Source organism: Hylobates moloch, unplaced genomic scaffold (genome assembly GCF_009828535.3).
Source record: "Hylobates moloch isolate HMO894 unplaced genomic scaffold, HMol_V3 SCAFFOLD_1, whole genome shotgun sequence".
Taxonomy (NCBI): Eukaryota; Metazoa; Chordata; class Mammalia; order Primates; family Hylobatidae; genus Hylobates; species Hylobates moloch.
Genome location: NW_026652276.1, coordinates 4,050,652 through 4,065,687, shown reverse-complemented (window position 1 = coordinate 4,065,687; position 15,036 = coordinate 4,050,652). Strand labels below are relative to the sequence as shown.

The window sequence follows — 15,036 nt, the reverse complement described above, 5'->3', positions numbered from 1 at the left end:
CAATGCAGCATATACAGAACAGTTAGGAATATAAGTAAATTCAGCAACCAGTGTAGACCAGTGAGGACGAGCTACTCTCTTCTAAACAAAGGCAGTGAGAAAGACTCGGAATTTTATCATTTATTACGAGAAAGGGGAAAAAAGAAAACCTTATTTTGCTTTCAAAAATACCTGTGCTAAAAAAAAAAAAAAAAAAGTTATTTCTTATGTTATTCACCAGCACCCTGCAGGACGTTGGGCACACGTCACACCCCTCAGCTCAGCCATCCAGCCGTCTCAGTGATTCACCACTCCTTTGTTTAATTAATAAACAGGTTTGGTCACTTTGTACATGGAAGGCACTGTACCAGTGAACAAGCAGTTGGACCCAGCCCTCCAGTAGGGAATGGACAGCTGAAAATCCGTGAGCAAAAAAGAAGGAAAAAGAAAGAGTTCTGAGCAGCCAAACCATTTCTCGATGACTTCAGAGCCTTCATTCTGAGCATCAGTTATCTGCTCTCCAGTGTAGTGACTTTATAGCCAAGCACAGTAATTGATGTTACTGTGAAGGCCCTTAACTTACCAAGAAATGGTTGAGGCCGGGCACATTGGCTCATGCCTATAATCCCAGCACTTTGGGAGGCCGAGGCAGGCGGATCACTTAAGCCCAGGAGTTCAAGCCCAGCCTGGGCAACATGATGAAAGCCCATCTCTACAAAAAAAAATATACAAACAATTAGCCAGGCATGGTGGCATGTGCACGTAGTCCCATGTAGTCCCAGCTACTTAGGAGTCAGAAACACCTGAGACCGGGAGGTCAAGGCTGCAGTGAGTTGTGATCGCACCACTGCACTCCAGCCTGGGCGATGGAGTGAAACCCTGTCTGAAAAAAAAGAAAGAAAAAAAGAAAGTTGACTTAGCTATACTCCATGTAAGAAGGTATAGAAATATATAGGGCAATTTAGAAAGATTATAGCGTCAAAAGATTCAAACTCAGAAAAGAATCGAAAGGTTGCCTGCCAGCCATATCCCCAGACGAACCTAGACCACTGGGGTTTCACTATCATACAGAATAGAGGAAAACATTGGTTACTGACACCTGAAATCAAAAAGCTTGGATATTTTTCAGTCCCAAACCAGAACGTAGCTCCCATATATAAATGTAAATCTTCCTTCAAAAGTATAATGAAGTATAATTATGGGTGTATGTCAAAAATATAGAGGAAGATGGATTTTTACTTATAGGTTGTTTACAAAGGTTGGGCAGCAATCAAGTTTTTAAACAGTTTTCAAGAATGTATGACCTTAAAAGAAATGTATGACCTTGATCACGTTCCATAATTTTTAATATTTGCAATTAACAGAAGACCTAATGACCTGAACACTTGTTTCCACTATCACTAGGACCCTGAATGCTAATTCTGGGGAGTTTAGATGGTTTGGGGTTCCTGTTTTCTATTGATAGACTCCCTTTCTGGGAGACCACCCCCCAATCCTGTACAGCATACCACCCATGGCCACCAGCCAAGGGAACACAACAGTAAGATTTGTTCTAAACATCTGCGCCCCTAAGGGAAAGGGAGGGGTGTTTGTGTGTGCATGTCTTATGTTCAGAATATGTACTTGTTCAGTGTGATAGTCGTACATGGAGAAAACTTTGTCTTTCAAGAGGAAAACCCTTTTGTTCTCTTTGTCCCCATCTACTGCCTCTCTTCAATATTTTTCAACACGTGAATGGCTGGTGGCTGATACAGGGAAAATTTTCCCAACTATACAGACACTATAAGTGTACCGCTGATGTGCCACTATTCATTCAACAATACAGACTTGGTGGTTTTTAACGCTATGAAAACTAGTACTCTTTATTTTCTTCGTGTCAAATTATTTTGCTTCATTTCTTTTTCCGTTTTCTTCAAACTCTTTTGTTCTTGTTTTCTTGTCCAAGTCTCCTTTAAAATTTCTCTTCCTTAAAAGTTTCTTCTCTATTTATAATGTTCTCACTATACAACTAAATGTCAGATTACCTATATCAATTTCGCTTGCACTCTTATTACATTTTAACACTTATTTTCTAGTGCTTATCTAGAATATTTGAAGTTTTCTAGAAGAAAACAATAACAATTGTACAATAGATGCTTGAGCTTCAAGATCACATTCTGATGTATTCAGTGTTTCTTATGATGCCTGTAGTTTTTGTATGTAGGAGTATTAAAACATGTAAGAAAATGAAAAGTGATATTGGGCAAAAGAATCATGTTTATAACTGCAAAAATGTTTTGTTTCAATGTTGGGTGGGTTATGGGGGGAAGCGAGTAAAACATCTGTCAGAAGTAATTTGACTGTAAATTAAAATAGAACTCAAAAGGATGATAAATTTATATTGTGCTTAACATTATCTGGTGTTTTACTGTGCCTTTCAAAACAACAACTTAGGATCTTTGGAAAACATAATTAGAGAAAAATGTAACTTGGATTAGCATGTGGCTAGATGATTTTTTAAATGAAAATGAACATGCATTTTATATGAATTATTTTCTTTTCACATGGCTAGTCAAGGTTAGTTTTTCATTCTATGAAGAATCTGGAGGTAGGCCGCATGAGAGCAGTGTCCTAGCGGGCTAAGAGCTTTGAGTCAGGGTCTGACTCAGGTGTGAGTTTAGATCTGGAAAAACAGTGGGTGCAGGGTTTAGGGGAGTGTTCCTGTGGCTGGGCTGCAAGGCCTTAAGAAATTTGCTTAGTGGTTCTGGGCCTCTGAGCCTCATCTATAGAAGGAGGCTATAATGAAGCCCACCCATAGGGCTTCTGGGGCTGAAACAAGCTAATGATGTCAAAGCTGCTAGAACTGCACCTGTGTCAGAGTGAGTACGCAGCATACGTTATCATCACTGTCATCACTCCAGCATTCTGATTGTGCCTTTAAACTAGTGTGGGATTTGGCCCAAACCTCGAAACCCTCCCCTAGCCGTGGTTTCCCCCGCAGTCTGAAGACTGTAATACTTGACACTCCTTCAGAGAGATGTTTGGGGAATTTATAGACACTTAACATTTATGCATCCTTATATATCGGGGGCGGGAGGAATTACAGACACTTAAACCATTACTGCCTTCTTCCTCAAAAGAATAACAGCTTTGGTAACTGGCTTAGCAGAGGTGTTAGTGGACTTAGGGTTGTAAACAGATAGTCACAGCACTGACATCGATGAGTCTATGAGGGAAGTTAGAAAGATAAATACATCTGGGATGTATTTAGAAATGCGAGTCTGTTCAAAATGTTGGTGCTATTGAATTGTGATTCTCGGTGTTTGTACATTGCTAATAATGTTAAACCATGAAGCCTGTGAGATCTTGTGTTGCAGCGTGGTTTGGCCCTAGCGTTCTTGCATGCTAACCTAAGGTAGAAGATTAGCAGCCTGTTTGCATGCAGCCGGATGCTGCTCCTGACGTGAAGCATGTTCTGGGAGGTTGACCCAACCTCCTTTGGCTGTGGCCTCATTCACCCCGTCCTGTCTGTGGCCTCATTCACCGTGGTACGTGTATAACTACTTCCATCATTCATTTCACTAACCTGAACGATCATTCTTCAGTTTAGCAATGTGCTGAAAGGTGCGGCATGCGGATTCACCTAAACCTGTGTCTTTCTGATTTCTTTAGATATTAGGTTGAAAAAGCTGGTTGATGAACGGGAATGCTTATTGGAACAGGTAACAATCTTTTTATTACTTTACTGGTTCACAAACAGGGCACCTGAAACCACCTGCCCATCCTTCCTTCTTGCTTACTCAGAAAACCCTTAAGTTAATCATGCCTGAAAGTCATTATCAAGCCAACTGGTGTTCTTAAGATTGTTATCCAAATAGAACATCAAAGTTAATATTTTCATCCAAAGAGAACATCCTGAGTCATATGAGGTTTAATAAGGATGTCTCAAAGACCCAAAGCCGTGGAACTGAATTTGGTACATTTTACTGAATTGCTGCTTAAAATAAATATAAATGTTGATCTTTAATAATATTAATGATTAACCATTGAGAGACAAGAGCATTACTGAGTCATTCCAAATAGCACTTCTCTTGTCCATATGGGTTGTTTGTCCATAAAAGTCAGTTTTGTACTCTTGGTGATCAGCACCCCTCTCTCACAGGTATTTCTTTGTTACAGCTAAACAAAGTTGTTTTAACCATGTTTATCTTCATTGCTCTCTCCTACCTCAAGAAATAGCGGGCCAGGTGCAGTGGCTCACACCTGTAATCGTAGCACTTTGGGAGGCCGAGGCGGGCGGATCACTTGAGGTCAGGAGTTCAAGAGCAGTCTGCCAACATGGTGAAACCCCGTCTCTACTAAAAATACAAAAATTAGCCAGGTGTGATGGTGGGCGCCCGTAATCCCAGCTACTGGGGAGGCTGAGGCAGGAGAATCGCTTGAACCCGGGAAGCAGAGGTTGCAGTGAGCTGAGATCGCACCACTGCACTCCAGCCTGGGTGACAGAGCAAGACTCCATCTCAAAAACAAAGAAACACTGAACAGTTATCCTATTTGATCTTTTTATATGCAGGATAGTGATTAAATCACTCTACAACCACTTTAATTTCTCCTCATAAGCGTAATCGAATGTATTTGCCTTACTTTCTACCATTCTGTTGAAGATTCTCCGAAAATTGGAGAAAGCACTAAATATGGTAGGAAGATTCTCTTGAAGTTCCTGTGATCTTTTGAAACTATGCATTCATGAGTTCTATACTTACTTCCTTAAAGCAGCATGCACTTCTGGTTTGTCGTTAATCAGGGGTCTCCTGTGCTTGGTGTGTGGGGTAGGAAGGCAGGTGATCACCTGCAACAATTCTTCATAGATTGGAAGTTAAACTTGAAAAGCCCCCGGAGACCCCACCAACTAGTTGCCAGAAAGTTCTGCAGTCATTGACTGTTAACTGCAATTCCAACTATACGGTCAGCCCTCCATATCCATGGGTTCCATATCCGTGGATTCAACCAACATGGATTGAAATATTCCAAAAAAAAAAAAAAAAAGTTCCAAAAAGCATAGCTTGAATTTGCCCTGCATGGAGTCCTGCACCGAATCCACACAAATGAAGTGAGTTGTAGGCATTGTGTTGGGTATTAAAAGGAATCTAGAGGTGATTTAAAGTGAACAGGAGGATGCAGGTAGGTTTCTGCAAATACTGCACCATTTTATATCAGGGACTTGAGCATCCACAGATTCTGGTGTCTGAGGGGTCCTGGAACCAATCCCCCCCCCAGATACCGAGGGACGACTGGACATGTTTCTGTTTTGGCTTAGAGAGGGGAAAGCTAGCTAGAGACCAACTCCCTGAAAGCTGGCAAACCACCTCTGAGCACACCTGCAGCTTGTCTGGATGCTGAGAAAGCACTTGACTTTTGGGGGACTTAATTACAACACATCGGAGCCCAGAAGGCTCCAGTGTCCCTTTCTGGTTTCTTAGTAAATAAAGAGAAAGTGAATAGCACGGTGACTTACTGAGTCTTAAACATTGCAGGTGTTTCATGTACAGTCTCCTCCTGAGTCCTAGAAGAATTTCACTTTAGAAATGACTTTTCTCCCAGAGTTACAGTGTAATTCATTTTTCATTCATTGTACATCGAGTTGTGTTTCTGAGAAGAGTACTGATGGACACAAAGTTCCTTCTGTCAGTTGACATGCTGCTTCCTTTCCGATGGGCTCTAACTTCAGCTTTTTGGTCTCATTCAGAATAGAGAAATTAACATATTTTACCGGCGGGTGTTTTCAGATTAAGAAACTCAAAGGGCAGCTGGAGGAGAGACAGAAGATTGGCAAACTAGACAATCTTCGATCTGAAGATGATGTTTTGGAAAACGGGACAGACATGCATGTAATGGACCTACAAAGTAAATGTCAATTCTTGTGTAGAAGTAAATGCTTTCATATGTGCTGTTTTAGTATACTCGTGCTGGCAGAGAAAACTGTCACGGCAAAGAATGCCCTCATTCCCTCACATCCCCACAAAAGCCCTTGAAAATAAAAGCACAAGGATGGGTAGGTAGACAGAACAATGGTGTTTCTCTCTGAGCCTATGAAATAGAACAGGTGCCCAAAAACGTGCACCAAGATGTCACCACATGTTGTGCTAATGGAAACCACATTTACTCTGCTGGATACAGCAATCTTTTGATCTGTTGATTGTATGAAAAAAATGAAAGGCTTTTTTTTTTATGCCAATAAACTAGAAACAGTCTTAAGGGAGATAAAATTACGCCCAGTCTCTCTCCTCCCTTTTCCCTACCCCCCACCATCTCTTCGTCTTCTTCACTCATAGACACTCTCTTGCCTGAGGTCTCCTGCCCCAAGCACAGGGACAGAAGGCACTTTCCCAGCCTGGGTTCATGGGGAGAGAGTGCCTTCTCCTACTCTCAGCTCTGGGAGGTTGTGGAGGCAGGGCCAGAACTAACAGATTTGCGAGATGATTACAGAGTAAGGGCTTGGTTCCCAGTAACTATTGTTTTAATATTTGAAAAGCCCAAGAGCTTAACAGATTTTCCTTCTCTTTCAACCTTTAGGAGATGCCAACAGACAGATCAGCGACCTCAAATTTAAACTTGCAAAATCTGAGCAAGAGATAACTGCATTAGAACAAAATGTACGTGTAAGCAACAACGGGCAGAACTGATGATTGACTGGAGTTTTACTTGCTAGAAATAGCCCTGAAAGGCCGAGGACCAAAAAAAGCCGAGATTTTTAGAACCAAAAATGTCCTAAGAGGGATAAGTTAGGACAGCAAGTCTTTCCATCCGTTTCTTACAGAGAGCAAGTAGGAAGGAAAGAATTCTTAGAATTTAAGTTGTTATAGTAGATACTAATCCTTTATCAACAACAATTAGTTGTAGAAAATAGCTAATGCGGCTTGGGAGTGTTTTAAAATTTTGTTCTTTAAAAATAACTTAGTTAATTGGCCAAGTGCAGTGGCTCACACCTGTAATCCCAGCACTTTGGGAGGCTGAGATGGGTGGATCACTGAAGGTCGAGAGTTCAAGACCAGCCTGGCCAACACAGTGAAACCCTGTCTCTACTAAAAATACCAAAATTAGCCAGGCATGGTGGCAGGCGCCTGTAATCTCAGCTACTCAGGAGGCTGAAGCAGGAGAATCACTTGAACCGGGGTGGCAGAGGTTGCAGTGAGCCGAGATCACGCCACTGCACTCCAGCCTGGGCAGCAGAGCGAGACTCTGTCTCAAATATAAAATAAGATAAATAAATAAATAATGTAGCTAATTAAACACATCATACTGGGACGTCCCTCTTGCCTGGGCTTTTAGCCTTTCTCTTGCAGTGAGGCCAGCCCTCCCTGGTGTCTAGACATGGGGCACTCCTGCCTCTAGCACACTGGGCCCTGGGGCAATTTGTGTTCTAGCCAGAAACAGAGGGAAAAAAACAGGTACCATTTCCCCCTCCATTGTGGGTATACTTGGCTGGAACTTTTTAGAATGTTTATAGAAACAAAAATGAGAACAGCACAGGTAGAGACAATGCGTGCTTTTGATTGCAGCAGAATGAAGGTGTCCGGCAGGCCTTCGCTGCTGCCGTCTTTCATCTCAGAACCTTGGCTGGGGAATACCGTGCCGAAGCCGCTTCCTTTCACCCCTCGCCCTGTCCTTTCCTCCTCCCACCCCCACACCCCAGGAGAGATTAGACTGGAGCTGAGGTCCTGGCGGAACCCGTCCCTTACCAGTACCATTCGGCCTGGACATACTGTTCTGTTTCCAACATAAACAGCCCCACGCAGGGGGAGAAGAAGCAGGCAGCAAGGTGCCAGCAGTGCGGAAACCACCCTGGTGGACGGGGTCAGAGGAAGTGGGTCCCCATCGTGTCAGCACAGGGTCGCCCAGAAGTAGGAACTAATAATAGCTTACTTGGCTCAAACCCACACCATAGTCCAAAATGTTATAAGTATTTACATGGTGTATTCTCCCATTTTATTAAATCGCACTCTTTGATCTCAAAGTAAAGAAACTGAAGAAAGAAAACAGGCTTATCAATTTATACCTATGGTTTTTTTCTACCTTTTAGGTAATAAGGTTAGAGAGTCAAGTATCACGTTACAAATCAGCGGCTGAAAATGCAGAAAAAATAGAAGATGAACTTAAGGCAGAAAAACGGAAACTCCAAAGAGAGGTAAATTTCCTAGGCAATTTCTCGGAAGAGAATGGCTGCAGGTGTTTCTCTAGTGGGGACAGTACAGAGAGGATTTTCTACCGTGACATCTGCCCCTGAGCTGGTCACAGCACTCTGCAGTGCTGGTGTCTTAATGAAGGAAGGCATGGCTCAGCCAGTTAGCGCTTAGGGCCAGACCCTTGTTGGCGTCATCTAGTTCACCTGTCAGTTTTGAGCATCTCCTATAGGTCTTGTCCATAAACGTCAAGGGAATGAGATAAAGGAGTAGCAGGCCTCTTATGCTCCAAATATTTTTTGTGTCGTGCAGAATGAGCCCAGGTAGAGGAACCAGGAGCCCATGGGCCTGCTGTGGCCAAGAGCTGGGTGTGGCACCAGGGCCAGGCCACAGCTGTCTCAGGTCACCCTATGGAAAGTGCCCTTGAGAAGCCGAGCTGCTTTCACTCCACCTGCTGGTCACACTCCCAAATTACCATCCTTCCCAATTAAAACACGTATTTTACCTTACTGAAGACACTTGACAAAGTTGTTTGTTCAACAAAGATTTACAGCATCCATTGCATGCTGGGCATGGGTTCAGGTGCTGGAGATGCAGCTGTGACCTTAACAGACAGAAGTCTCTGCCTCCACAGAGCCGATGCTCTGGAAGAGGGAGGTCAATAAAAGTGACCACAGGCAGGAGAGGGGTGGGGTGCGGAATGGCCCAGGCCAGGGCAGTTCTAGGTAGGTGGCCAAGGAAGACTTTCCTTCTTGTGGCATATAAGGACAGGCCTGAACAGCCCAGGGAGTGAGCCAGGCAGAACTGGGAGAAAGCCTTCCGCACAAAGGATCAGCACGTGCAGGGGAGCTGGGGGCAAGGCACTGCCTTTGTCAAGGAGCAGTCAGAGCGGTGAAGGCCAAGTGAGCAGGGGGTGAGGGGGTGGAGGGAGCAGTCAGAGCACCCCAGCCCGTGAGGCAGGGCCCTGGAGGCCATGGACAGGACTTGGGATCCTCCTGTGTGTAAAGCGGGAGCGACTGCAGGGTTTTGAGCAAAGGAGTGGCTTATATTGATTTATGTTTCAATAGGATCACTCGGGCCGGGCGCGGTGGCTCACGCCTGTAATCCCAGCACTTTGGGAGGCCAAGGTGAGCAAATCGCTTGAGCTCAGGAGTTCAAGACCAGTGTGGGCAACACAGCGAAACCCTGTCTTTACATAAAGTGCAAAAAACTAATTAGTCGGGTGTGGTGGCCCGTGCCTGCAGTCTCAGCTACATGGGAGGCTGAGGCAGAAGGATTGCTTGAGCCTGGGAGGTGAAGGCTGCTTTGACCCATGAGCGTGCCAGTGCACTCCAGCCTGGGGCGACAGAGTGAGACCCTGTTTCATAAAAAAAAAAAAAGGGAAAGAATCACTCCTTTTGTATTTAAACTGTAGGAAAGGGACTGTGGAGGAGAAATGAAAGACGCCGTTTCTCTCCTCTTTATGTTATTTATTTATTTATTTATTTATTTTATTTGTTTTTTTGAGACAGAGTCTGACTCTGTTGCCCAGGCTGGAGTGCAATGGCGCCATCTCGGCTCACTGCAACCTCCACCTGCCAGGTTCAAGCCTCCCACCTCAGCCTCTCCAGTAGCTGGGATTACAGGCACCCACCATCATGCCTGGCTAATTTTTGAATTTTTGTAGAGATGGGGTTTCTCCATGTTGGCCAAGCTGGTCTTGAACTCCTGACCTCAGGCGATCCTCCTGCCTTGGCCTCCCAAAGTGCTGGGATTACAGGCATGAGCCACCACGCCCGGCCCATTTAACCTTCTAGCTTAATTTTGCTATGGTCAGAGAACATGGTCCCTGTTATACCTGGTCTTTGAAATTTGTTAATATTTGCTTAATAGCCTGATACATGATTCGCTTTTGTAAATGTCTCAAATATGTTTAAGAAGAATGTGTAGTCTCTGATTTATGGATGCAAAATTCTGTATACTTCCACTGATCAAACTTGTGAAGTGTGCATTCAGGTCTGATTTCTTTTGTCTGCTTAAATTCTCAGTAGCTGATAGAGATCTGTCAAGCTCTTCCAAAAGATGATGGTGGATTTGTCTCATTCTCCCTATTTCTCCTATGTATGTTGAGGCTGTTGATACTAGGTGTTTAAAATTCTGATATCTTCTTGATGAGTTAAACCTTTTGTCATTTTGTAGTGATCCTTTTGGCCCCTGCTGCTGTTGACCTTGTTGGGTATTCACGTGGCTGCATCAGCTTTCTTTTGGTTAGTGTTTGTCCACTTCTGATTCTTCCATCCCTTGGCTTCCAGTCTTCCCTATGTTGTTATGCTTTAGCTGATCTCCTTTAGATGCATATAGCTAGGGGGCGGTGGTTTTTAATTGAATCTGAAATCTGCGTATCTTAATAGAGCCGTTAGTCCCTTGTTACTGGTATATTTGGACTTGTTTTCACCATCTGACTGGATAACCATTTGTTCTGTCTTTGTGTGTCATTTTTCTCTCTCCAAATTTAAATTTTATATTCAATTTCTATTCTTTTCAGTGATCACACATGGGGTATTTTTATTTAACTTAAAAAAATATTAAAGTTGAACACTATCTTTACTCCCCTCCTGTACAACAGAAGGACTTTTGAGCACTTTAGGTTCACCCTCCTGCCTGACGTGCACACCCTCACACATATGTGTATATGTATATGTATATGTATACATGTACATCCACACATAAATACTTTTGACCTTCATAAATCCCACGTATCAGATAATACTATTGTTGTGTTTTTGTTGTTGTTATTTTATATTGCCCATGTTTGTTTGACATAACTACATATTGGCCATTTTATATGTCTGTCCTGTTAGTGTCTCAGACTGTGCTAGAATCATTTTCCTCCTCCCTGAAGTACATACTGTAGAAATTCTTTTAGAGCAGACTTCTTGGTGGTGAATTCCCTGTTTTTGTTTATACATGTTTTTGTTTCATCCTTGTTCTTGGACAGTAGCATTGAGGGACATGCAATTCTGTGTGGTGGTCATTTTTTCCTCAATGATTATAGCAATTATGCCACCATCTGCTGGCTTCCACTGAGCTGCTGAGAAAGCTGTTGTTTTAACGGTGGGTCCTTTGTAGGGGACTTTTTTTTTCTTCTCTAGTTTCTTTCAAGTTCTCTTTGTCTTTGATTTTCTACAGTTTTACTGTTAGATGTAGTTTATTGGAATCTTTCTGCTTGAGATATATAGTGTTTCTTGGATCTGTGAAGTCTTTTTAAAAATCGATTTTGGAAAATATTCAACCATTAACTCCTTAAATAATTCCTCTTTTTTAGTCTCTCCACTTTCCCCTCTGGAACTCTAATCACAGGATGTTAGAGATTCTCATTGTCTCCACATTTTTTAACCATCTCTCTTTCATGTTTTCTATCTCCTTACCTCTCTCTGTTGGATAATGCCTAAAGTTTTTGCAAAGATTTTCCAGTTACCTTTTTTTAAAAAAAGTATCTTCATTGCTGATAGTTTCTTGCTGCATGTTCATGTATGTCCTCTTTTTAAATTGTATTCTTATTCTTTAAATATTTCATACACAGCTGTTTGGTTTTCTATATCTGACAATTGAAACATGCTCAGTCTTTGGGGGTCTAATTCTGTCATTTATTGCTTCTGTTGACTGTCACTCAAAATGGTTTGTCACCTTAGTGTTTTGTGAGCTTATGCTTGATTTTAATTTGTAGGAATACTCCAGGCTTAACTTGTGGAAACTTCCTGCAAAAAAGGCTTGCTTCTGCCTCTGCTGGTGAGGTGGGGGCAGGACTTCTGTCCCAGGACCCAAACAACCTTCCTTGAGTGTTTTGGATCGAAAGCAGAGCTGTAGACCCTGTTCTTGTCACCCCTCCAAAACCATGTTCTCCCAGCTTCGGGCACCCCCACTCTGCCCTGCTCCCTGTGGGTCCAGATGATGCCCTGCTAATGTGGCTTCTACAGCTCGTCTTCTGCCTGACTCTCAGGCTCCATGGCCCTGGCTCCCAGGTGTGGCCGTCTTGGCCTCAGGCATTCCTGCCTTGGACTCTGGCTGCCAGGGCTGTGGGGACCACCTTCTCCATGCAGTCCAGGCTCAGCTCTTGTTGTTTGTGTTTGTTTACCTCACGCCTCACTTACCTTTTGTGAAACCATCAGGATCCCCACTGGGCGTGGTGGCTCACGCCTGTAATCCCAGCACTTTGGGAGGCCAAGGCAGGCAGATCACAAGGTCAGGAGATCGAGACCATCCTGGCCAACATGGTGAAACCTCATCTCTACTAAAATACAAAAAATTAGCTGAGCGTGGTGGCGCATACCTGTAGTCCCGGGAGGCTGAGGCAGGGGAATCGCTTGAACCCGTGAGGCAGAGCTTGCAGTGGGCCGAGATCAGGCCACTGCACTCCAGCCTGGGCGACTGAGTGAGAATCCATCTCAAAAAAAAAAAAAAAAAGAAAAAAGAAAACCATCAGGATCCCCAAGAGTGTTCCCTCTCTGGAGTCCAGTTGTTTCAGAGAAGGAAAGGCAGCATGAGTGACCAGCGTCCAAGTTATCATTTTATTTTTCAGTAGGATTGGAATTTTGGTAACACAGAACCCTGTTATGTTTGGAGGAAACAAGTTCCTCAAAGCTCACTGCCTTTCCTCTGTTCCCAGCTCCGCTCTGCACTGGATAAAACAGAAGAGCTCGAGGTGAGCAACGGCCACTTAGTGAAGCGTCTGGAAAAAATGAAAGCAAATCGGAGTGCACTCTTGTCCCAGCAGTAAAGTCCAGCTCTGAACAGGCAACTGGTTGGTGACTGGAGAGCACTGTTTCATAGGCTTTTCTCTGTCCTGTCTGGAAGCACTGCTTCTTCCCCTGCCTTCTGAGAGAAGAAGACCGTGGCGAGCTTGGCGCTTAGGGGCTCCCGTGCCATGGCTCACCCCAGGGAGCCCCAGCAGCCACCAGGTGCCTCTGTCTGCAGACCCCTGGCCCGAGCTGGGGCCGACGCTCAGAACCTGCAGGTACTTCATAAGCACACGGAGGCCTCAAGGAAGCTCTGTGTCTGACCGCACAGCAGCCTCTGAATGCCACTGGAAATGATGATCAAAGTAAAGATTCAGTTGGGACTTGAGTTTTTTTTTTTTTTTTTTCATGTGTCTTGCTGAAGATTAAGGGGAAATGTTACAGTGTTGGGACTTCCTTTCATGACAGAACCTACAATTTGAGCGACTTCAGTAGTATCTCTTAGTCTATGCTTTTCACACACAAAACACTGTGGAACCACAAGCCATTACCAAGCAAAACTCTTTCACTGGAAACAAGGGGGCAGTCTAGAAGTAAAAGTGACCTTAAGAAGACTCTTTACAGGCAACAAATGAAGCTTTTCTAAGGGATTTTTGCATCAGTTCAGTCATAAGAATACTTTTTTCCAGGGTAATTAGGCAATAGCTTCACTGAAAATGACAGCTTTTCATTTGCATTATTTAATCCTTATATTTGGAATTGAAGTTGTTAACTTCTTTTAAAGAATGTACTATTAGAAAAATTAAAAATGAAATGTTGAGAGACTTCAGCAATGTGGTTCTAATTTTTTTCCACTGAGAAAGAAGATCTTGAATTTCATATTAATGGTTCTGTATATTTTGGGTCATATTTTTATTTTGTAAGAATATCAAGTCAATTCATTTTTCCTTCCTTATTTAAAAAAAAGGTGTTTTCACAGAATGAGTGCACTTAAAAGCTGAAGTGAAGAAGGAGGTAACAGTAGAGATGATGGCGGTATCATCAAGGACAAAAGTAAAAGTGTTTAGCCACCTGCTGATTTTTAGTGACTGTTCATATATGTTGTATTTCAAATATGGCTGATGAAGCCAGTCAGCTTTTCTGGACATTAGCAAGTGGAAACCGAGTCAGTATCATCCAAAACCATATCTAGTCTTAACACATGGAGAATGCTGGAGTGAGGGTTATGAGTTCAGGGTGTATAATTAAGAAAACACTCCCAGCGTAATGCTGGGGGTCACCAGTGTCCATCCCCCAGAACTGTATGGATCCAGGATATACACAGCTTCGTTGCATTAAGAAAGATGAAATCTCTATTAAAATACACAGATTTTTGTATCTCCTTGTGCAGAGGATATTTGCCACTGCCCATTGAGAGGCAGACAAGTTATAGGGGGCTGGGGACCAACACTGGCAAGTAGGAAACCACGGGTCAGGACAGGTGAGCAAAACATGCTGGCAGGTGGGCAGCACTGGGAGACCCACACTGCACACCCGGGCACCGTAGGAACAGGAAAGAGGAAGGAAGCTGGACGAAGCCCCTCAGGGACCCTGTGCTGACCACGCTGGGCCCACCGGCAAAGGGGAGATGTTCAGTTCATTGTCTCATCCTTAAGGTTTCTTCCACAACATCTGAATACAAGCATGTTTAACCGGGAAAATGTCGATGTCACTCACGAATAACACCAGTAGCAAACACACAGCACGCAGACACACTCAGCAGCATGCTGACGCTTTTAGGTGTTTTCCACTCATGTAATTTTCACATATTTTCACTCATTTCATTTGCACAGAAATTCTATGAGGTAGATGCTGTTATTAAATCCACATTACAGATGAGGGAACCAGGGTCCAGGAAGGTGAACTGGCAGAAGTCTCCCAGCTGCTGGTGGTACAGGGCTGCAAGGCATCGATTCTCAAGTGTCTCACTGCCCTGAGAAGATGGCGTTTTCCCTATGAGTGGCTCTGAGGAAGTCAAGCCTTTAGTCTCTACCTCTCCCACCAATTCTTTCGGAAACAGCAAACCAATGTTACACACACTTCCTGATCCAGAGGAAGCTAGAACACGATTTTTAAATTTATTTAGTAGAATAAAACTTTTTTTGCAGATGTAGCTAATGGAAATTGGTCGCTGGCTTTTTTCA

General features: G+C 43.5%; 1 protein-coding gene across 3 annotated transcripts in view; it reads left to right on the top strand.

Moving 5' to 3' along the window:
* The window catches only part of LRRFIP1 (LRR binding FLII interacting protein 1), a 158,917-nt gene extending 145,235 nt beyond the window's left edge, over positions 1-13,682 (top strand). For all 3 annotated transcript variants that reach the window (XM_058436954.1, XM_032753450.2, XM_032753456.2), the window contains 5 exons: positions 3,631-3,680; positions 5,745-5,862; positions 6,532-6,611; positions 8,039-8,143; positions 12,784-13,682. In XM_058436954.1, the coding sequence (XP_058292937.1) occupies positions 3,631-3,680; positions 5,745-5,862; positions 6,532-6,611; positions 8,039-8,143; positions 12,784-12,894 (464 nt within the window). In that variant the 3' untranslated portion in view covers positions 12,895-13,682. The remainder of the gene's footprint in view (positions 1-3,630; positions 3,681-5,744; positions 5,863-6,531; positions 6,612-8,038; positions 8,144-12,783) is intronic.
* Positions 13,683-15,036: the final 1,354 nt, after the last annotated feature.